The 24598-nt window shown below is 42.1% G+C and overlaps 1 protein-coding gene across 2 annotated transcripts in view; it reads left to right on the top strand.

Annotated features, from left to right (window-relative positions):
* AKR1A1 (aldo-keto reductase family 1 member A1) overlaps positions 1-19772 on the top strand; it is a 776593-nt gene extending 756821 nt beyond the window's left edge. For both annotated transcript variants that reach the window (XM_078664963.1, XM_078664890.1), the window contains exon 9: positions 19419-19772. In XM_078664963.1, coding sequence (XP_078521089.1) covers positions 19419-19484 — 66 coding nt within the window. In that variant the 3' untranslated portion in view covers positions 19485-19772. The remainder of the gene's footprint in view (positions 1-19418) is intronic.
* Positions 19773-24598: the final 4826 nt, after the last annotated feature.

Here is a 24598-nt window from a genome sequence, read left to right as displayed (position 1 = left end):
TGTTGGCACCAAAGTGACGCATTGCTGTAGTTGCTCATGAAAGTGACTCAACTCTAGCAATGTGCTACACCAGATAGGTGAGCCCCATACAAAAAGCCTTGCGTCATTCCTTAAGCCTGGTCTGAGCAGGCGTAGGGATTTTGAAGTGGAGTGGAGAAGTGTGGCTCAATGATTAGAGCGGCAGACCCTGATGCAGAGGTCTAGCCCGGGACCAGGGTTCAATTCCCCGCCTCGGCGGGTCTTGGGCTCAAAATTCCACGTACCTGATAATTCTTGCCTCGGTGCCTATTCCTATCATGGAGTCCCACTCTGCAACTCTGGGCAATAGTTTGCTTAATCTCTACAACGGCCCCCACAACGCTAAGGATGCCTGGCCTCCACCTTGGGGGTACCCAGGAGTGGACACCTCACAGGGAAAGCCAGGATGGGTTCCACAGCGGTATTCGTACAAGCGCCTTGAGACCCTTGCGGGTGAGTAGTGCGCTATACAAGTATCAATTTACAAGCAGTGAAGGTGTAGAGTGACGCAGTGAAATGTTGTAAATTTCACTGCATTAGTTCTACATGGCTTTTTGCATGGGAACATACATTATACCTGGCGCAGGTATAATGTGACGCAGGGAAATACAACTTGACGCATCTCCTTGCAAAGGAGGCGCAAGTGGCTTGTCAATCTGCCCCTAAGTTTGTAATAAGAATATTTATGCTAAACCTATTTGCAAAGGCTTTCAGTCCGCACCCTTCATTCATTGGCCTGCAGTAGTGTTACTCGAATTTTGCTTCTAATAGGACATTGGGTTATTAGTTGAGGGAGGTAAAATGCTACTCATGCAGCAATCACAACCTTTTGTCAGGGTAAAGTCACAAGCAAACCCCAAATTAAACTGTGCTTAACCCTCTGGTAGCTTGGTACAGAGCAGTCAAACTTAGAGGGAATGTGTAAATAATTTATGCAGCACTTCAGACAGTAATAAAGTGACAACACAAGGCAAGAAAAATCCCACACCAATTTAGAAAATTGTGTAAAATGTTAGAAATAATTATAACCAAACCGACAGAAATCCTATTGGTAGAAGTGGAGATAAGCAGTTTTAAAGATTAAGTAGAAAAAGTTCCAAAAAGCACAAAGCACTACGCGCAGCACGCTGTAGTGCAAAGTTTCTGTTGGCATCGCGGACTGTTGTTACTGGAGCTTCGTGTTGACAGTCACGGCAAGCTCTTGATGCCGTGGCACAAAGTGCATTTCTTGTGCTGCTGGGCATTGGCTGTTACTGTAAAACGAAGAGTCGGGTTCTCCAGAAATATGCATTGGTGGGCTGCAAGTTCTTGGCACGAACAGGCCCGTTTTCAAAGAGCCCAAAAACTTCCGGGACGCTCAACTGAGGCCACGCCAAGGGTCCAGGACCTGAGGGGCACCACTTGGGGGCCAGGAACTCAAACCAGCAGGGGCCTGAAGAGCTCAGGCAGATCCAGTTGCAGGTACAGGCAGCAGGTCCTGGCAGCAGATCAACTGACCAATTGCTTTGCACCTCTGGAGCTTGTTCTGTTCCTGTATCTCAGAACAAGAGGTCAGCTGGCTGACCCTTGGAGTCACCATAGCCTGGAATGAAGGGTGAAGGTCCAATCTTCCTTCTCAGCAAGCAAGGCAGCAGAGTAGCAGGGCAGTATAGTCAGCAGAGTGGCAGGGCAGTATAGTGGTAGGGCTACTGGCAACACAGCATACCTTCTTCTGGAGTACCCTCAGGTCCAGATGTGGAGTGAAGAGTTCATATCTGAGATCCAATATTTATACCTAATGCCTTCTTTAAAGTGGGAGAAGCTTCTAGGAGATTCCCTTTGAAGTGTTCATATTTCCTTCCTCCCCTATCCTGGCTCCAGACTAACTACAGGGGGTATTCAGTCCTTTGTGTGAAGGCAAGACACAGTCCATTCCGGTGTAAGTGGGGCTGTGCCCAGCTCGGTTGTCTGATAGAATATCAATACAAATGTTGTGAGGACAGAACATCTTATTACAATTCGAAAGACACCAAACACGAAGTTTTTACCTGTTGGCATTTGGAAGATATTAAATATAATAAGGTTACTCCAGTGTTCTCATATGGAAGCAGAAGGCCTTGCAATTGTGAAAACAAATGTAAGAGTTTTTCACTACCAGGGCATGCAAAACTTAGAAATACATGTCATACTTTTTAAATGTATTGCACTCTGCCCTGTGGGTTGTTTAAGACCTACCCTGGGTATGATTTATATGCATTGAAAAGGAAGGTTTGGGCTTGGTAAGAGGTTTATCTTGCTAGGTCGAAATGGCAGTTTAAAGCTTCACACACAGGCTTTAATGGCAATCCTGAACCCTGTTTAAAAGACTGCTTAATTGGGTGGCACAATCAGAGCTGCAGGCCCACTAATAGCATTTAATGTACAGGCCCTGGGTCCACTTTACTAGGGACTGGCAAGTAAATTTAAAATGCCAGTTGGGGAGAGACCAATGTTACCATGGTTTAGGGAGTGAGAACACGCATTTTAGCACTGGTTAGCATTGGTGAAGTCCTAAAGGCCAACAAAAATCGGGTTCAGAAAATAGGAGGGTGAAGACAAAGAGTTTGGGGATGAACCTACAGAGATGGCCAAGTTCAACACTTCTACTTCCACAGTATACATCATACAGCAAAGGGTCAGACCAATTCACCCATTGGCTTAACTGACTGTGAGTGACGCCATTCCACTCTTGCAAAATGTGCATGTCCGCACAATAAGTGCCAAGGATTACAACTGCAATATGTCCTGTCACAAAAAGAAAATGCTTTGGAGTTTCCACTAGGATGTATTTATTTACTTTTGCAGAGTCCAGTTGTGTTTAAATGCTTTCTTTTGTTTGGGAATTGGCTTTCGATGCTGACCCTTAATAATTCACACTGCTCCTACTTGCTCGCATGACCTCCTTCCTCCTGTGCCTGGAGCAGAATCTCGACAGCTGTTTACACTTCCGCCAATTCAAATAGGAGTCTCACACTTGCCTCTGTTATATTTAGGGCCTTTGTAATTGGATGTGCTCATGCCACCACAGGCTGCCCAGAGACGTTTTAAGGCATGGGCAAAGTGGGCAATTGCACCAGACCCCACCCTTCAAGAGGCCATCTGTGAAAGTTGATTTGTTTTGATGTTTTTATAGTAGAATATTTGAAAAATAAAGACTTGATACTCTTACATAAAAGCTAATACTGAGGTTTATTACAAAACAGCAGTGCCAACTTATAGTGCTTCACTCAAGAGAGGAGGAACTGAATGTTCCAGTACAGAACATGCTGGAAGGAATGTACCAAAGGAAGCAAGGAAGAGGGGAGGAAGAAAAAGAGGACAGGGAATACGTGCTTTTCAATCAAGCTGAAAATAGAGCATTATAACACAAGCTCTATTCAGCCTTTGGCTTCAGTCTGCTGGCCTTCCTTTAACTGGATAACTCTTCACATTTTATTCAAGGCAAAAGGTAAACATTGCAATAATTCTGAAACTGCAGCATCTCTGAATCATGGAGACATTCACATCTTTATTCAACACAGGCTGAACTTTGCTTTTTAAGTCAGAGTTAACAGGAGGGAACTGAGGGGCGTATTAGCAAGAACCTCGTTAAAAATATCGCCGTTTTAGCAGCAGGAAACTGCACTAATGGGCTTGCTAATATGCATTTTAGAATTCCAATAGAAGCCCATCTAACCTGGGATGTGCAGGACATCTAACCTGGGCTTCTATTGGAATTCTAAAACACACATTAGCAAGCCTATTAGCGCCCTTTTAGCAGCAGTTTCCTACAGCTAAAACTGCGATAATTTTAACGAGGTTCTTGCTAATATGCCCCTGACTTCTGTTTTCTTCTCGCAATGATGCTGTTTCTTAAATTTCTATTTTTTTTATGTCAGAATTTCTTTTAGGATTTGTTCCCTCGGGGCTATTACAGGGTTGTGCTCCAGGCTTAGTTTTTCACAGTCGATCTCCCTGATGCTCTGTGTTACCTTGGCAACCACGCCTGTTCATAGATTGGTCTAAGTACCCCACATTATAATGGGGATTTGGGCATGCACAGTTTATCTGAGGCCTAACTTCAATTTTATGTCAGTATAGCATTTTAAACTATTCAGAAAGGGCTGAAGTGTGAACCAAAGTAAAGCTATTCACATGGTCATCGTCAACCACAGATTCCAGGATAACTCTTCAGCACAGATGAAAAATAATACCTTCGATAAATAATACCTTCGAAGCACTTTCTAAAATAAGTGCATAATGATGTGTTAGTACTACATGACTATGATAAATAATTAACTTAGTTTGGAAACTGAGTGGCATATTTACAAGCCCCTATCGCCACCACAACGTCACCTATAGTCACGTTGTGGTGGCAATAGGGGCTGCGCCTAATGTACACGGCAATGTTCAGCCACTTAACGTAGCTTAAAGCTGCCTTGTACATAAGGCACCCTTTCACGCTCTGATTAGCGTAAAAGGGGTGGGCAGTGGGTGTTGCGGTGGGTGTTCCACCGCAACACCCATTCATTGTGATGCTGCCCCCTATGTACAAGGGTGGCGTACATAGGAGGCAGTGCCAAGATTAGGACCAGGTACAAACTGGTTTTAAGATGGCAAAACCAGGAGAAATGCATTATTTCTTTTCATTTTTGCTTTTTCCATGTGTGCTGCCTTGTGCAGCACAATGGAAAAAGCAAAACGACATGGTTTGTTTATGAACAGGGAGGTGCCCCTTCCTGTACATAAACAAACTTTTTTTTAAAATACCATTTTGTCACTTTCATGTGTGCTGTATGAAGCAGCACACATGAAAGTGACAGAATGACATTTCTAGGATTTTTTATGTGCAGGAAGGGACACCCTGGTGCAAGGGTACCTGCGTTGCTGCGAAGTTGCTAAACTTCGCGCCATTGCAGAGGGAAACGCAAGGTTGCACCATATCCTTGTAAATATGGTGCAGCCTTGCATTTCAGAAGTGGAGGAGAGAGGTGTTAAGCCAGAAAGGCTAACACCTCTCTCTTCCACTTCCTTGTACATTTCCCCCTGAGTATTTTCTTGAAGGCCGCATAAGCTCCTTCAGTGAGATGTAAAGTATTTGGGTTTATGCCTTATTTGGGGTTTCAGTTCATATATTTCTCAATAATCTGGTTTTGATTGATTACATTTGCTCATCAGTTAAGTATCTTTACAAACACAGCATGCCACAGAAGGACCAGCCCTGGCTTTTTTAACATTAATCTTAATCTTGCATATTACCAGGCAAATTTATCAATGTGCTGTGTCGCCCCTGTGCCACGCAAGGGCGACGCAACACTAAAGTGAAATGTATCATTTGATAAATCTGAAGTACACAACGCAGTGCAAATCGCTTTCGGGACGTTGCTCTGCCCCAGGGAGGTGTCCCATGGGTAAAGCTTGGGTGGTCCCACGCATCCACCCATGGATTTTGGCCCATTCCAGATTTACCAACACTGTTATACCTAGGAATGCGTCAAAATGCCACGCCTCCCAGGAAATATCTTTATTTCTCTTTCCATTTGGGCTGCATTCTGCAGCATATGCAAAAAGAGGAAAACGCCTCAGAGGATTGTTTTTGTGCAGGAAGGAGCAACTTCTGTTACAAAAACAATCATGCGTACAATGCAGGCACCCTTTGACCAGGGCGCAAAGGTGTCTCTGTTGGTACTAGGCAGCCCAGAAGGTACCAGTGCAAGTAAAGGACAGGAAGGTGCCGTATAATGTTAAATATTTTGTATTCCTGCCCTTTCCCTTAGACACAGCGACAAGTTGGGTTGCTGTGGTGCATGAAAGTTTGATAAATGTACTCGTAGATCTCCTCAGTGCAGAGGAGATGTGCGCACTGGTTACATGTGAACTCCATGTGAAGATTTCACCATGGCACTTCTTTTCTCCGCAGGTTAATTCTCTGTGGTGATGTGAGCCATCTTTTGAAATTGCTCTATGCCACGGTAAATTCAGCTGTGAATTCTGCTATGGTCTAGCGAACCGCCAGTATTAATGGTCTACCTGCCTACATGGTGCTCTACTTTTTTCTAGTTCCGCAGGTGGGCCCCGGACGTTTTGCAGGATAATTTTTTGGGTCTCTTCTGCCCTCTAGGCTATTTTCCTCTTAGTTCCAAAGTAAGAAGAGGAAGCCTTTCCGTGTATCTGCACATCCCCTGCATTTCTGCTTACCGGTTCATGATGCCGCACCCACATCGTTGGTGTTCCTCCCTCTAATGCCTGCGTGTAGTGAGTGGGCTCCTTGGGCCTCATTCATGTGAAATGACGCATCACTGCGTGAAAGCAGCGTTGCGTCACTTCTCAGTGCACACTCCTTGCGACATACCTGATGCGTCATATTTACTGTATGACGCATCATGTCGCATGGAGTTACAGATACGTCAGCATTTCTGACATATCTGTATTGTCGTGTATTTCTATAGGTTCTGAATCAGTCCCCCTATTCCTGACCCTATTCTGGTTAAACTAACTATCAAGTTAACTAACAGTCAGCCCATGAGGCAAGAAAACCCCCATGATGCAGATACCGTTATCTGACGCAGTCACACTCCGGCACAGGAACGTGTTATCTGATTAGGTCATAACGCTTGAGATCTAATTAGACAAGCGACATTCCTCCAGCCCCTGATAAGGCATACGACGTTCTCATAACAAATCAAACCTATGACAACCTGGAAAATCCGTGCGGCCATTGTTTTGATTTCACAGAGAACTTTAGTAAAGAATGTGCTAACGAGCAAGTCGTATGACATCTTTATTGACGTATCTATGTCCATCCTTACGTCAATCTCGGCACCTTTAAGGTATAAATATTGCCGACCTTGCCCTATGCAAACACACGCGTGGTGACAAGACGGAGCAGCCATACTTGCAGAAGCAGACCCCGCTGGCAGCAGCCCCGCCTTCCTGACGCGCTGAGAGACGCGCTGCTATCTCAAGCCGAGAGACCCAGCACCGGCGCTTCTGGGCAGCCCTCGCAGGCAGCCTGGAATATCGAGAGCAGAGAAAGAGATACCATTCCTCATTCATCCTAACTTCCAGGTACAGAACTGAATAACCCCTCACAGAGAATTCCTTAGTTATTCACTTGGCAAAAACAAACTTAACTTAAACTGTAACTTTCTATTCCCGCCCACGCATTAGACTTAGGTCAGGTACACGGGGTAGGCGTATTTAGAAACACCAGTTGAGTACGTTTAGTCAAATGTATATGTGTATGTAAATATATTTTAATCATTTTAAACATCATATGGCTCAGAAACCATATCAATGTTTTACAGTATTATTTTATACTATTGCTTTTAATGTATGCACTTTACTTAACTATAAGTATTGCAATAATATCGATCCATTTCTCTTGTACGAGAAAAGAGACTGATCAATAAATAACACCTTTTTATTGAACACGCCCGTCTCTTCCTTTTCTCTACATTCTGATGAGACTAAGAATGCACGTACTGACTGAGAAAAATAATTGCCTTGTGCTCACACGACTCTCGAGATTGACTCTTGATTAGGGGAGAGCAAAGTTGTCATGTTCTATGGTTGTCAGAAACTAAATCCCTTCTTGTCTAATCAGGGAAGTTAATCCTTCCTTGAACATTCGAGAAAGTTTCTAGCGAACTCTGAGCTTAGCTGGCAAACCCAAAAATTAAGTCTAGTATCGACAGTAGTAGACCTAGTTAACGTCTGGCCTAGGCCTTTACTGCTGTAGGTACTATTCCAATGCGCAGAGCCTATTGGGAAAATAGGAGCTACACTACATGGCGCCCAACGTGTTTGGAAAGGGCGATAAAACTAACGTAAGACATTTAGAGTAACTCAGTCGTGCTTTCTCACTCAGACCCCTTTTCCCATTATACTCCAAAGACGTCTGGAGTGGGTGAAAGGTTATATCCTCCAAAACCTCGCAGGAGGGAACTCCTATGTAAGGTTCTTGGTATAGTCAACGTTGAAGGATAAACAGTTCCAAAATATTGTGCATCTAATCTTTGTTCCATAAGAAACCTGATCTGCAAACAAAAGACATAAGCTTCCTGTCGGTAAAATGGCAGAGAGTGATGATGAAAGAGAGGCAGTTAGATTAGCAACTGAACTCGCAGATGCTGATGCTACCATGCAAGCAGCAGACGCGGATATAATACTCATTCCGGTCATCAAAAGGAGATCTATAACCTTAAAACTTATAGAAAATGGACTGACACCTAGAGGTGGCACAGTCATATTCGTAATTGAGGCACACGAATATCGGCAGACAGAGGTATACTATTCATGGATACATTTTCCGGCAGCAAATGCTGTAACAAAGTACTTCCACTATTACAAAGTAGAGGAACCTCCTGAAACGTACACTCCTTTCGAGGAGGTGGAAGTACCACTCAAATTCCAAGAGCATTTGCTCTTATTTGATGGCGCCCTAAAACATAATAATCACATTACAAGGCTCGGTCCTTTAGGAAGACCAGGAGCAACGGGGCCGGTCTTAGCCGGATACACACCACATCCAGACATCGAAAGAATGCCTGCAGCAGAGCTATTAATACAGCTAAAACAACTACTAAAAATTCATAGACAATTAGTTCAGTATGTAATGCGGACTTCAACAATTCAGCCAGCGATTAAACTTCCACAGCTGACCCCTCACCAGGGGAATACAAATAAAATTACACCACAGAACATCCAATCCTGCCTAGGTAAAGTTCCAGCTAAACGGGAACAAATACCATTCTGGTTGGCACAGAAAATCACCCAAATAGAGGCGGTGTTTCCTGACACCACCCTGCTGGAAAAACACAGGATTCTGACTATATGTCTCCCAATGGGAATCGCACCACACATTGAGGACTGTGACACTTGGGGTACAGTCTTTGCTTCCATCTACACAAAAACGCACGGTGTTCCATCCATTTCGGTAATACCAGATGTGCTAAAACAAATTCAAGATGAATACGGTCCAGAACCTGCTTTAACTCTTGGTATGAAATTACTAAAAGACTTCAAGCAGGTCTCGGCTATATTATTAGCCAACATAAAAGGTGAAGCAGCAAACGTGGCGATCCGCCAGAGGTTAAAAGAGACAGATATAGCAGACCAACCAGCTGAAATTGCCAGAATCATAGAAAAATCCTATGAAGAACTAGGCAGAGATAGTCTAGGTGGAATACCAGTAAAACCGCAACTGACTACAAGTCCAGAAAAAATATTTTTTAATAATAATAATTCACCAAAAAAGAACTGGGATGGAAATAAACAATCCAATCCTAAAGAAAAGAAATTCCAGTCCAGAGGAAGGTCTCCGAGGCGAAGAGAGAAATCTCCAAACCAAAGACAGAGGTCACCACAGAGTGACCCCTCTGGGAATAGATATAACCTTAGAAATAGGGATAATATTAAAAAACCTGATAGATATCAAGACATTGATACACGTCCCTCTCAATCTTTTCAGAATTCCTCGCAGAAATCGGAAAGAAGAGGACGATCAGAAGAGCACGCCAAGTCCAAAGACAAGGAACCTGCTCAGCTAAAAAAGAAATTACAATTTCCAAAAAAGAAGGTAGCCAGTATCAAGGTAGTTAACAATGCCGAGAATACTGAGGACACAACTGAAAAACGGAGAGTGGGCTCAGACAATGCTAGACAGCGCAGCAGAGGTGAGCATAGCTCGCAAAGTCCTTATGAATCATCTGGAGACAGTGGACACGAATGAATACCTTCAAGTGGAAACTGCAGACACCAGAGTTAGCAAGCCCCACAAGATATACGAGATAACATTACGTATAGAGGGAGATAAGACTAGGAAAATAAGGGGACTATTTTGGGATAACCTCTCCAAAGGCTATGACATCCTTCTAGCTGAAAAAGACTGGCCACCAGAGTTTGTCAGGGAGTGCCCTCATGGCGAAGAAGTAATTATGCCTGCCTTCTCGAATCAAATACCGATTCATAAAAAATACACACTTGCTAGAAAGTGGGCAGTGGCCTTAGCACCTGCTTTATATAAAAATCATGTAGGATGGGATGAGGATTCTCCTCCTCACAAAATCCAGTTAAAATCACAACCAACTGCACAAAGGCAGTACCCAATTAAGCAAGAAGCTAAAAAACAAGTAAATGAAATACTAGATCAGCTAGAATACCAGGGGGTGATTGAAACTTGCACCTCACAAATGAACAATCCTTTGTTTCCGGTCTCCAAACCAGACAATTCGTACCGTCTAGTTTTGGATTACCGACACCTTAACACATGTTGCAAAACCTTTGCAGTACAAAACTCACACAGTGCTGCACTAATGAATAACATAGTGCGCAAAAAATACAAAACAACCTTGGACATCTCCAATGGATTCTTTTGTCAAAACATAGCACCAGAGAGCAGATATTTAACTGCATTCTCAGTAAATGGCACTCAAAAACAATTCTGTCGGTTAGCCCAGGGGTACAAGAACAGCCCGGGGGTATTCTCAGCGAGAGTAACAGAATTACTACAACTATATGATGATGAAGCATTATCTTATGTTGATGACATTTACCTAACAGATGATGACTTGGAGACTCACTTGAAAAGAGTGAACACCATAATACTTGGGTTCGCTGCAGAGGGTTACAAATTCAACTTCAAAAAGTCCAGAATTGCCCATCTGACGGTCCTATTCTTAGGATATGAGTTATCAAGTGAAGGTAAAAGCCTGGCAGACAATTTCCTAGAGAAATGTGCCGTAATCCAAGCTCCTAAAACACTAAAAAACCTACAGTCAATTCTAGGCTTCCTAAATTTCGGAAGAACATACATTGCAAATTACGCAGAAAGGGTCAAACCCCTTTATGATCTAATTAAACCAGACTTTAAAAGATCCAGTTGGACTCAAACACACACAGAAATTTTGAGATCCTTACAAACAGACATGCTAATTAAAACAAAATTAGAAACACGTGATAACACACGCAATCTTGTGATTCGAGTCATCCCAGGGAGATGCGGATTCACATACCTGACTTCTAATGAAGGAGAAAAGGTACCAATTGCATTCAAATCACACTTGTACACTAAGGCTGAAATGAAATTTAGCCCAACGGAAAAAATTCTTACAGCGACACAGACAGCTATAGCAAAAGAACGAGCCCTGGCACAAGGTAAACGAATAATAATCGTGACACCGATACCAGCCCTAGAGGCGGTAACAAAGGCAAGCATTCCAAATGCTAAAGCACTCCATCCGAGATGGATACAATGGGCTAACTCTCTTGCTGCAACAGACGTGGTGTACGAATTTGATCCTTACTTAAAAACACAAGAATTTCTCCAATATGAATTTGAATGTCCTCCGCCGACCGAAATTCTGCCTCTAGACCAATACGGCTGTATAATATATACAGACGGATCAGCACAACCCGCAGTAGGGGGTAAACAAGCTTACAGTGCTGCGTGCGCGATTGTTAAAGGTCGTTGGCACGAAGGGAAATTTAAACCAACCCTCACTAAAACCCAATCTCTAGGAGATTGCACAGCTCAGCGAGCTGAACTACTAGCATTCAAGATGGCGCTTGAAAATACCGATCGAGAATTCCCCACACTCATAGTGTGCGATTCGTATTATTGCGTTCAATCTTATAATGAATACTTGCAGATCTGGCTTCAAAACGGTTTCAAGGATGCGAAAGGTGGCACAATCAAGCATAAAATGCTATGGGAACAAGTAGCTCTTTTACAAAAAGAACTACCAAAGACTCACGTGATGGCGTTCACGTTGCAGGGAATTCATTGGCTGATGAGGCCGCGAAGGCAGCTGTGCAAACGGCTTCCGTAGCTGCCGTCACCCGGTCAAAAACAAAAATAGACAGCGAAATATTACAAGCTGTCAGCGCTTCAGAAAAGGATTCGATAGAACCACTCCCTAAAGGCTTTCCAGTAAAATACTCATACATAACTGATGAAAACAATGTTCCTTTTGCTCAAATCCCTGGAGTGGGGGATAGGGCAATTCCTAACATGGAACATAGATTAGGACTAATAATAGCGGCACACGAAGGGCTTGCTTCTACCCATGCTGGCGTCTCAGCCACTGTATCATTATTAAAACAGAGATACTGGTGGCCACAAATGAGAAGACAAACAAGGAACTATGTTCTAGCATGTGAAATATGTCAAAAAATGAAAGTATCAACTGTGAGACGTCCAGCACAGACGCCCCTTCTAATCTCGGATAAACCATTAGCCTGTGTTTATCTAGACCACTGCGGTCCCTTACAAAGGGATGGTAACTATAAATATATCTTGGTCACAGTGGACTCATGCACGAGATTCATATGGATGTGGCCCCAGCGAACGGCTGACGCCAGAACTGTTATAAAAGATTTGCGGGTCTTCATCGGCACATACGCAATTGGCATTCTGCATTCGGACAATGGTCCTGCTTTTAGCTCTCGGGCTTATAAGGAGGCCATGGTCAGCATGGGCGTGCAATTGCGGTACTCTTGTCCATTTCACCCTGAGGGGAACGGAATTGTTGAAAGAAAAAACCGTGACATAAAGCAATCTATAACGGCAAAGGTATTAGGTTCGGGAGCTGGGTGGGTCAAACATCTAATAAGTGTCCAACGTAGTCTAAATAACTTGCCAAGAAATTCTCTGAAGGGATTCAGTCCGTACGAATTATTATTCGGAACTAGGATGTTGATCTCTGACCTTGATAGTCAGACTTCAGTGGTAATAGAAAAAACCTTTGATGTCAAAGACCGTTTGGCTATTTTGCAGGACTTAAACAAAACAAGAAAAGACCTGAGCAACATACAGTTGAAACAACAGCCAACAACCACTGAAGAATCACCACCTGTCCCAGCAAGACCTGTCTGGATTCCAAAAGTCGGGGATCTAGTCAGGGAAGATCGCGGTAAAGAAGGAATTTGGGCCTTCTTACAGAAAAGCAGTTCCTGTCTTGTCTGTCAACGGGACAAGATCAGTTGTACTACCGCCACTTGCTGGAAAAAAGGAGAACCGAGTTGTATCCATCGACCTGGTAAAACCACAACATGTGGCCGATAACAAACAGTAGGCCAAGTGGACTCCCAATAAGTAGCAGAACACCAAGGTTTGCTACCAGCACAGAGGTCCTATCAAAAAGGCTCATCACATTCGAAACGCCTGCAGAAGAACAAGAAGGACTATGCAACAATGCAATAGAACTAAGACCTCTGAAAACCCAAATAGAGACATTTAGCAGAGACACACCAATCTATACTGAAGTACCAAGTGAAAATGCAAGGAACAAAAATCCTGAAGCAATTGGAACAATTGACAGAACTGCATCCGGGTACTTCATCAACTTCGATGATTCCTCTGACGGCTTCAGTGAATCAAAGACACAGCCATCATCAAAATCCTTTAAAGACAAAGCTAAGGAACTTTTGAAACATCTGAAAGAAACATATCTGGTTTCTCCATGGATTGAATTTTGGGTGGGTTTTGGTGCATTTATCCTCATACTTTGGCTCATCATGGTATTTACTTTGGGACGCTTCATTGAGGGAAAATATGCTAAAATGGACACAGCAAGTCAGAACATCAACTTGGTCCTCAAACCACACACATCTTCACACGTCGAGAAAAGAGAACTTTCTTCAGAACTTTCTTCAGCCAACTTCACAGCCAATCCTATACCTGGTGGGGTAGCCTGGGACAACACTGACTATGAAATTTATGGTCCGGTCGAGATCCTGAAATATCCACACCAAATCAAGATCTCTTTGAGTGACTTTGCAAAACCAAACTCATTTGCTGATGATTGGGACTTCGAGAGTATTAACAACATGATGTCTGACTTAGTAATGTCTGCTAAATTTACAAAACATGATTATTTGCAAGGTTCTACAAATTATGATAGTATGTATTGCTATAACCATTATGGTAACCATTTTTTGCATAAATCTGCACAACCTAGAAAGGTTTTAAATTATAATCAATGGGAACATTGCGCTACACCTCCAAAAGGGAGCTCTAGAACCGTGTATGACAAATATTCATATTTTTCAGGTTTTAACATAAGTAATGCTGAAACATTTTATTTTAAATTGTCAAACAAGACAGGGATGAAAACCATGATAACCAACACAAAATTGATATATTCAGATTCATTCTTTGAAAAAATGAATACTTTTGGATTTGATTATTGGAACAAAAATGTTGATTTGAAAAGTGTTTGGGGTACAAAAGAATGGCAAGTACAGGGTATAGAAGCTTTGTTTAGAGCCTGCATGATCCCAGAACAAATGATATTTTTAAATGACACTGTTCAACAAACCACCTGTCTTGGCTTAGCCAAAATCAAAGATTTAAATAATCCGTCTATCCCAAAGCCAACAATGTTTAGCAATAGCTCTGATACAGATGAAGAGATAGACGTAAACCATATATTAAACCAAAACAGAACACATCCTGATTGGAAACAATGGTTGATCTGGCCCACAGATACAAATAACTGTCAAGATAGATTCCTGAATAAAACACAGGGTTTTAAAATGACCAGGCCAGACCCTAGATATCCCCAAAGACATCACCCAGGGATAATAACAACCTACAGTGTGGGCAAATTATGCCTTCAATGGCTACAGACTTCCACACTGCCTGAAATTAAAGCAACACCTAACTTTACTTACTGATGGTGCTGACTTGCGTGATTTCATAATGGGACCACGCAAACAGCGTCAAAAGCGTTTCATAGCAGCCTCTGTATATGCAGCATACAATGAGGCCTGGAAGGTTACTCAAATTGAGACAGCAGAAAGAATACGGGAAATTGACCGTATTAATTTGGAAAAATCACTTTCTGTAGTGGACAATGGGTTAATGACTCTGTCCTCCAGAATTTTTTCATTGGACAGCATTGTGTCTTCAGCAATCGATATATTATCGCAAGACTTACTGTTATTACAACATGGTCAGTCACAATTGCGTTCCATTGTACAGCTTGGCTGGACGTTACAAAATCTGCGTTCAGGCTATGTGCCTTGGCGTTTAATCAACACAACGTCACTATTCCAAATCTTTAACCTTACTGATAGACAAATCGGTATGGCGCAAAAGGGTGCTGATTATACAATCTTGAGCATTGAAAAACTAGAAAGATTACCAATGACAATGTCAGAACGACCTGTCAGTGAATGGATAATACACGGAATCATAAATATTCCAATCTCAACCTTCAGGTTTCAATACTGCCAAAAATATATACAGGCTGGCATGTACGAGAAATTGGGAAAGGGGTACCTTAAAACAACTTGGAACCTGCCCTATTCACATGCATGTGTCAGTAATAAAGGACAGAAAGTGTTTCTTAGTGGCAACAATTGTGCTATGTCACTAAGCGGCACGCTTCTGTGTAACGGAATTAGTTTGCATGGAGCCTGTGAAGGGAATTCATACAACCTTTCATGTCACCAGCAAGGCGCACCTGCAACTGAAATAGAACCATTCTTTCAAAGACTCTATAATGGGAGTTACATTCTTATTGTAGACCGCAGATGTTGCAGTCTTATGCCCGGGACTCCTTATCTAGTAACTACAACGGCGAAGGTCAAGTGCTGTGGACGCTCTTTATTCCCCAGCTCCTTTCCAGACAGGGAGGCAAGGGCATGGCCCAGTTTGAAAATTACTTCTATTCGAATAGACACTTTAAGCAGAATGAAAACAGTGCTTCTTCAGACGCCTACAAGGCTCACGTCATCAAAAGAAACGTATGATCTACAAGTCGCAAGGACGACTGCAGAGATACATACATTATTATCAACTAATTCCCCCGTACATTTCGCGGAAATCCTAAGCGAAATCTTAAATATTTCTGATACCACTGGGGTCTCAAAGGTATTTAAGACAGTATTTTCGATGGCATTAACACCATTCAAAGCCATACTGGGTATTTTTCCAGATTTCGTCCATTCGATTTTTGGCGGACTTCCCCTGATCCTGGGACTAATTGCAGGAATCCTATTCCTAGTCCTTATTTTTCGTTATGGCAACCCATGTCACAGATCAAACTCTCGCGACAATGGAAGATACGATCCTAGCCATTGGATACCGGGACCGGATATCAAAAATCCTGGGACTCTCCCGGCTTAGAGACCTGAACATGACTTGGTTTCTATCATTTCGACCAATGTGGCAAAGGTGTGTTTTACCTGTACTAAGGTGTCTGCTATGCGGAGAAGAATGCGTGTTAGACACCTGTCTGACGCTACAATCGGATGCGCCGGTGGATGCAGATACACTGTTGGTTCCTACCAAGGTTCACGCTTTGTGCTGCCCTCAAAGGCTGCCAATCCTGATGACGGCATTCCTGGAATCTTCACCACTGCGATTGAAGAGTAGTGAAGTTCAAGATGAAAGCAGCATCGAACAGGTACGACCTTCTGTCAGCAATGCGAATCAGAATGTCAATGGAGACAATCATGCGCACGAATGCATGGTTACACCTATTTCCGACTTAGTGGAACTTTCCCATGAAGCTGTTGACAGTTTTTTCGAAAGCCTGAATGATATGATGTTCTCTCCAGAACAGAAATAGAGACTTTTGAGTAAACTCGCACACGGCGTTCCCTGAATTCGGCCTTCAACTTTAAAAATAAAGTCACATGAACAATTTCACTCCAGTTCACGGACAGCAATTTTTTCAGCATGCCCCTTAAAATATTTTTCTACATATTTTTTCCCGGGACACTGATCTTCTGCTTAAAGTAAGAAACTATTCCTAGAGAACTAAAATTTCTATTTTTAGATACTTTATAGACTTTAGCTGCCCGCTGGTAGGTTCACAAATATTTTATTATGTGATGAAATGGTCTCGGACTTCCTTTCTGTATAGCCATATTAAGAGCCATTTCATGTGTATTTCTCATATACCGATAAGCAATAATGCATAAAAATGCGTGTTTACTTTTGCATTTAATTCATAGCTTAAGTGCATACAATATATATGACTGCAATTTTTCTGTATATTTGAAAATTTCGAAATGCATTTATGTATTTTGGGGTGGTAAGGTATACACTATACTCTATAGTATGTTGTACTATGTTATACTATGCATAGATTAGTAGATATGACCATAGTTAGCGTGGAGTGGGTGTCGTGTATTTCTATAGGTTCTGAATCAGTCCCCCTATTCCTGACCCTATTCTGGTTAAACTAACTATCAAGTTAACTAACAGTCAGCCCATGAGGCAAGAAAACCCCATGATGCAGATACCGTTATCTGACGCAGTCACACTCCGGCACAGGAACGTGTTATCTGATTAGGTCATAACGCTTGAGATCTAATTAGACAAGCGACATTCCTCCAGCCCCTGATAAGGCATACGACGTTCTCATAACAAATCAAACCTATGACAACCTGGAAAATCCGTGCGGCCATTGTTTTGATTTCACAGAGAACTTTAGTAAAGAATGTGCTAACGAGCAAGTCGTATGACATCTTTATTGACGTATCTATGTCCATCCTTACGTCAATCTCGGCACCTTTAAGGTATAAATATTGCCGACCTTGCCCTATGCAAACACACGCGTGGTGACAAGACGGAGCAGCCATACTTGCCGAAGCCGAGAGCAGAAGCAGACCCCGCTGGCAGCAGCCCCGCCTTCCTGACGCGCTGAGAGACGCGCTGCTATCTCAAGCCGAGAGACCCAGCACCGGCGCTTCTGGGCAGCCCTCGCAGGCAGCCTGGAATATCGAGAGCAGAGAAAGAGATACCATTCCTCATTCATCCTAACTTCCAGGTACAGAACTGAATAACCCCTCACAGAGAATTCCTTAGTTATTCACTTGGCAAAAACAAACTTAACTTAAACTGTAACTTTCTATTCCCGCCCACGCATTAGACTTAGGTCAGGTACACGGGGTAGGCGTATTTAGAAACACCAGTTGAGTACGTTTAGTCAAATGTATATGTGTATGTAAATATATTTTAATCATTTTAAACATCATATGGCTCAGAAACCATATCAATGTTTTACAGTATTATTTTATACTATTGCTTTTAATGTATGCACTTTACTTAACTATAAGTATTGCAATAATATCGATCCATTTCTCTTGTACGAGAAAAGAGACTGATCAATAAATAACACCTTTTTATTGAACACGCCCGTCTCTTCCTTTTCTCTACATTCTGATGAGACTAAGAATGCACGTACTGACTGAGAAAAATAATTGCCTTGTGCTCACACGACTCTCGAGATTGACTCTTGATTAGGGGAGAGCAAAGTTGTCATGTTCTATGGTTGTCAGAAACTAAATCCCTTCTTGTCTAATCAGGGAAGTTAATCCTTCCTTGAACATTCGAGAAAGTTTCTAGCGAACTCTGAGCTTAGCTGGCAAACCCAAAAATTAAGTCTAGTATCGACAGTAGTAGACCTAGTTAACGTCTGGCCTAGGCCTTTACTGCTGTAGGTACTATTCCAATGCGCAGAGCCTATTGGGAAAATAGGAGCTACACTACAGTATGGCACAAAAGTGACGCATTGCTGGAGTGTGTCACAAAAGTGACGCAACTCCAGCAATGCGTCCTTTCACATGGGGCAAGCCCCATGTGAAAGGGCCTGCGTCAGTCTTATGCCTGCTGTGAGGCAGGCGTAAGATTCTGACGCAACGGTGTCCTAGAAGTGACGCAGTGAAATGTCATAGATTTCACTGCGTCACTTCTACGAGGCTTTTTGCGGGGGAACGCCCCACCTGCATACATTATACCTGACGCAGGTATAATGTAGCGCAGGGGTTTAAAAAGTGACGCATCTGCTTAAATGCGTCACTTTATAAATAGTGCGCAACAGGAGGCATGTTTTACGCCGCCGATGTGTCACAAAAAGTGACGCATCGGAAGCGCAAAACTGACGCAAGGCCTCATAAATGAGGCCCCTTGTGCGGTGCTCCTCAAGTAGCCCCACCTCAGAAAATGCACAGTTGGTGTCACTCATACAACAGCGACATTGTGTCCAGTACACAAAACGGCCAGAAGAAAAAGTCAGAAACGTACTACTGTAGGTTAAGTCTATGGGACTTTTTTACAAGCCCCTTGAGCTGGTGGTGTGTCACTTTTAATATGGTAAAAGTGTACATATCCGCGGCGCAAAGGACTTGTAAATAAACCCCTATGTTTGGAGTAAATATGCACCTTTTTCACATTCAGAAAGACTAGCAGGAGTATTCCAGCATGCGCAGGCACATTGTAGATGTTAAAGATAACTCTAATACATAATTATGTCTCCTTGCCAAATTGGAGCAGAAGTACCCTTTACTCATACAGAACATCGATGCAGAAGGTTCGGAATGTTGTAGATTTCAGAACAAAGATGGGTGAACTGTAAATAACCTCTCCCTCTTCTTTTTCTCCACAGGTGGAAGGACAGTCTGTTCCTAGGGATGCTGGACACCCCTTTTACCCATTCAGCGAGGCCTACTAATGCCATCGGAACCACAAGCTGATGCATCAACCAGCAGAAGTTCTCTTATCCAATGTCTGTTTCTTAAATACAGAAACAAAATTCAGTGACCACAACAGTGCTTCTGGGTCTTTTTATTTCTGATTCTAAATTGATCAAAAAGGGTGTTTTTTCAAAGCTTTTGTTGACTGCTCTACCATGTATCCATTGCTCACAAATGGGATTTAAAAACCCATGCTAATTCCAACTATATATTGCTAATATTTGTAATCCAAAAATAAATACGGATGTCACAACATCTAGAGAATATTTCAAATTCGTGAATGGCATTTTATAAAAATTTATTATTCAAGTACTCAACCCTCCACATTGAATAAGCACACATGTTAAGCAGCTTTCTTTTCTGCTTTAGTTTTCATTTAGGAACTCGAACTGGAGGATTTCCGGAAGTGAAAATCCTACGCTAACCTCTCTGGATTGTCCTTGTGCCTTGGCACAACGCTCTGGGGCAGATTTGCAAACATTTGGCTCAAAATAATTTTTTACTTTCCAGCACAAAACTGGTTTTGTGCTGGAAAGTTGCCTAGAAGTAACACAAAGTAGGACACAGTGCTGATTTGCGGTACTCTGCGTCAAAGGGGCTCTTCATGGAGAGTACATGGGCATTCCTGTGCAACCACCCATCGTTTTTGATGCAAAACACTATCTACTAACAATACAAGACAGGGTTTTGCACCAATAAATAACCCCTTTTGAAAGCAGGTGTTAAAAAGGAGTAATGCTTTTATTTCTCCTAACTTTTCCGACTTTCCATGTGCGTTACACGGAACTGCTCACATCCACTGTGGGAACATTTTAAAATTAGTCTAGGCATATTATTTAGTACTAGTAGGGTGTACTTCAAGTACAAAACCTATGCTACGTTCACATAGACACCTTTGTACTATGGTGCAAACGTGTGTGTGTGGCACTCTACAGACTAAGGGGCCGATTTACAAGCCCCTTGCGCCTCTTTTACGCCGCCTTTGCGTCACTTTTAGGACGCAGCGGTGGTGCAAAAGAGGCGGCATGCTGTGGGGTATTTACAACGTGACGCATCTGGGAGATACGTCACGTTGTAAATCCCTGCGCCAGACTTAGGCGTGCCAGCACAGGGGGGGGCGTTCCGGCGCAAGAACGCCTCCTAAAAGTGGCTGAGTGAAATCTACAAGATTTCACTCAGTCACTTTTAAGCCCATGCTGCGTCACAACCCTGCGCCTGCTTGAAGCATGCATAAGGATTGACGCAGCATTGTATAGATAGGGCACCCCTGAGCCTTGCTGGAGCTGAGTCGTGCTTGCGACACAACTCTAGCACTGCGCCGCCTTTATGGCACAGATGCGTCAGACGCACAATAACTGCTGCATCCCAGCTGATATGCAGGGTTGCACCAGTTATTGTAAATCTGCTCCTAAGGGGCATATTTACAATATTTTGACATAGGGCAGCTCCGCCAGACTTCTAGTTGTGCTGCCCTACGTCAAAGGGCAGGAATGCGCTGTATCTTACAGATACAGCGCATTCCTGTAATTTCTACTGACAAGTGCCAATGTAGGCACCCTTGCACCTCGGTGTAAGGGTGTTTGTGTTCTTGGCATGATTGTTTTTATACGGGAAGGGAGACCTTCATACACAAAAAAAATCAAAGGAGCATTTGTCCTCATTCAATGTGTGCTGTAGAATGCAGCACAAGTGGAAAGAGGAAAAAACATTTCTCCCTGTTACGCCTGCTTTAGGAAGGCTCATTAGGTTGGCAGTGCCCCAGATTTACGCTATGTTGTAAATCTGGGGCAGTGTCAAAAACCCTGCGTGTTGTTTGGGAACACCCACAAAAACACCCATATTGTGCCTTCCACACAGAGTAAGGCATTGCCTTACACTCTATTTACAAGGCCATTAATAGCCACACAGTATGGCTTTGCGTGGCGGTGTAAAAGTGCTTCAGTGGCATTGTAAATATTTCTCTAATTGTGTGCCAGAGATAAGGAGAAAGCAGGATAGTAGCACTTTCCTGCTGTGTCCCTCTCATATAAGTACTGCTCCACCAAAATTTCACTTGACAATTCCATTCTGCCTCACCAAAATTTATTCAACAAAAACCTCACAAATAATTCTAATATTAGATCTATATAAATAAAAATGTAAATGTTAGTTTGTTCAAAATCGCAAATCTCCGAAAGTTCTTCACCGATTGATTCGAATACGCGCATGTTTTTATATACACAACGTTGGATTCCAATACTCGCATGTCGAATACGCACGTGTTTTTAATCGAAAGCCCGAACAGACACATAAACATGTCAATGTTCGTTTGTTCAAAGTCTTACATCTCCGAAAGTTCTTCACCGATTGCTTTGAAATTTTGACACAACGTTGGATTCGATTAAGTGCGTGTTTATATGTACACAACGTTGGATTCGAATACGCGCGTGTCCAATACGCGCGTGTTTTTAATTGAACGGGTGAACAGACCTTAACGATTTGGTTGCTGCGCAACAACTACAAGGGACGCATAGAGACAATAGTCTACATTGGTGTCAGGATGGCAGACCGGGAAGTGGGTGGAGGGAGGAGGAGTTGGTTCACTTCGTAACATTAAGAAAGGACTCATAGAGACAATAGTCTACATATATTAGGAAGGACAGTTGGTGTCAGGAGGCCAGACCGAGAAGTGGGTGGAGGGAGCGGAGAGGAGTTGATTCACTATGCAACATTAGCTCATGTTTATATATACACAACGTTGGATTCGAATACACGCGTGTACAATACGTACGTGTTTTTAATCAGAAGGCAGAACAGACCTTATCACAACTACAAGGGACACATAGAGACAATAGTCACCAAAACATATTGTGTACTCCTAAGCATTGTGAAATTAAACATATTAGAAATGTGCACTTACTCTTTTCCTTCTCTTCCATTTAACCAGACTCAGTCACCACAAAGAGTGGCCAGCTAGTTCTAATATAAATATAATATATATATATATATATATATATATATATATATATATATATATATATATATATATATATATATATATATTCACTGAAAAAAACATAGGTTATAGACCATATATAGTTAGGAATTAGCATTTACAAAACCTTGAAAATTCACTGAAAAAACCATAGGTTATAGACCATATATAGTTAGGAATTAGCATTTAAAAAACCTTATTTTACTCCCACAAAACCATTGAAATTCCATATATAGTTAGTTGCACTAACTATATATCGCGCACCTGCAATCCACTGCTGATGATGTCACATATTACATCATTCATGACATGGTCAGTGACATCACTGATGACATCACTGATGACATCTCAAATGACATCACTGATGACATCACTGATGACAACATCCAGTGACTGTATGTTTCTGTAAAGTTAAAATGTGTCTTACATATTGAAGAATGAGTGGAAGTATAAGTGTCTGGACAAAGGATTTAGTAGGTGCATGACTGAATGTATGAGTAAGTGATTAAATGGGTCTCACTGAGTGCATGGGTTAGTGACTAAAGTGTCTTAATTTGTGCATCATTATGTCTGTTGTTCTGTAAACTGCTGCATGTGTTGATCAGTAGCTATATGATTAACTATATGGGTTACTGATTGATTGTCCAAGTATTTGTATGGGAGACTGAGTGTGTGTGTGGCTGGCTGGGAGGTGTGTGACTCTGTGCAGATCAATGTGTACTTATATCAATGATTGTATAACAAGGTAAGTATGTGTTAGTATATGTTTGAAAATGTAAGGTGCTCTATGTTTAACTGTATAGACAAGAAAATGGAAGTGTGATTGATTCTTTACAGGACTGACTAGGTGACATGGATGAGTGGCAGAGTGTGAGTGTCTGTATAGGTGTATGAGTGCATATGATAGTTTTGTAAAGATGAGTGATTGTATGTATGAATGATTGTATGGGTGAATGAGTGAATGTGTGTGTAGACGTAGGAATCAGTGAGTACATATGTAGTAACTAGTATTGGTGTGTCAATGGTTTCAAAAATTATACTCTGTATTTAACACTGGGTGAAACAGAGGTTATATTAAAATGTGAGGAGATGCATTGTATTGTCACATGAATGATATCATCAGTGATGTGGTCATTGATGTCAAATGAGATGTCATCAGTGATGTCATCAGTGATGTCATTTGAGATGTCATCAGTGATGTCATCAGTGATGTCACTGACCATGTCATGAATGATGTAATATGTGACATCATCAGCAGTGGATTGCAGGTGCGCGATATATAGTTAGTGCAACTAACTATATATGGAATTTCAATGGTTTTGTGTGAGTAAAATAAGGTTTTTTAAATGCTAATTCCTAACTATATATGGTCTATAACCTATGGTTTTTTCAGTGAATTTTCAAGGTTTTGTAAATGCTAATTCCTAACTATATATGGTCTATAACCTATAGTTTTTTCAGTGAATTTCAATGGTTTTTTAATAGCAAATATCATAAGCTGTCGAATGTCAAGTACGTGGTAAGTGAAAACATTTTCGTGTTTATGCACACTGATCTGCTTTGAATGGTGCCCCCCCCCCTCATTTCTATTAGGAGTACTCTCTCTTTGCACATAGTGAAGGGTAGTTAACGCAGGCCTTTGCCCCCGTTGTAATACGTCGTGCCTGCTTCTCTCTCCATTTGATTGATTGTTATCCAAGTATTTACTGTTTTAGAATTGGTTCTCTTTGGTTCATTCTCTATTTACAAACAAACACAGAGTCGCAATACTCTGTTTAGTCTTTGCAGATAACGAAAAATCGTGTAAAAAAAAAAGAAAAGGAATCGAGCAAAATCAGTAGGCCACTAACGGGATCTCTTTTTGACCTCGCTAAAATAGAAACATTAGGAACAACCCCTCATGACAAATACAAAACTAGTGAAATGAACTGAACTCCACACAATGATGGCTGCAAAACAGCTCGGCTCCGCCACCCACCCCGCCCAAAATAACGATAAAGAGCGGCTGCCATGATTGGTTGCGGAATGGCCACGACGGAGCTACGAAATGGTACTGCTCTCATGCTAACCCCAGCTTCAGTCTGAAACATCCAGAAACACTGTAGACTACCAATTCGA

The sequence above is a fragment of the Lissotriton helveticus genome, chromosome 1_1 (assembly GCF_964261635.1).
Source record: "Lissotriton helveticus chromosome 1_1, aLisHel1.1, whole genome shotgun sequence".
NCBI classification, from domain to species: domain Eukaryota; kingdom Metazoa; phylum Chordata; class Amphibia; order Caudata; family Salamandridae; genus Lissotriton; species Lissotriton helveticus.
The sequence above is the reverse complement of the archived record's forward strand: the minus strand, read 5'-3'. Positions and strand labels throughout refer to the sequence as shown.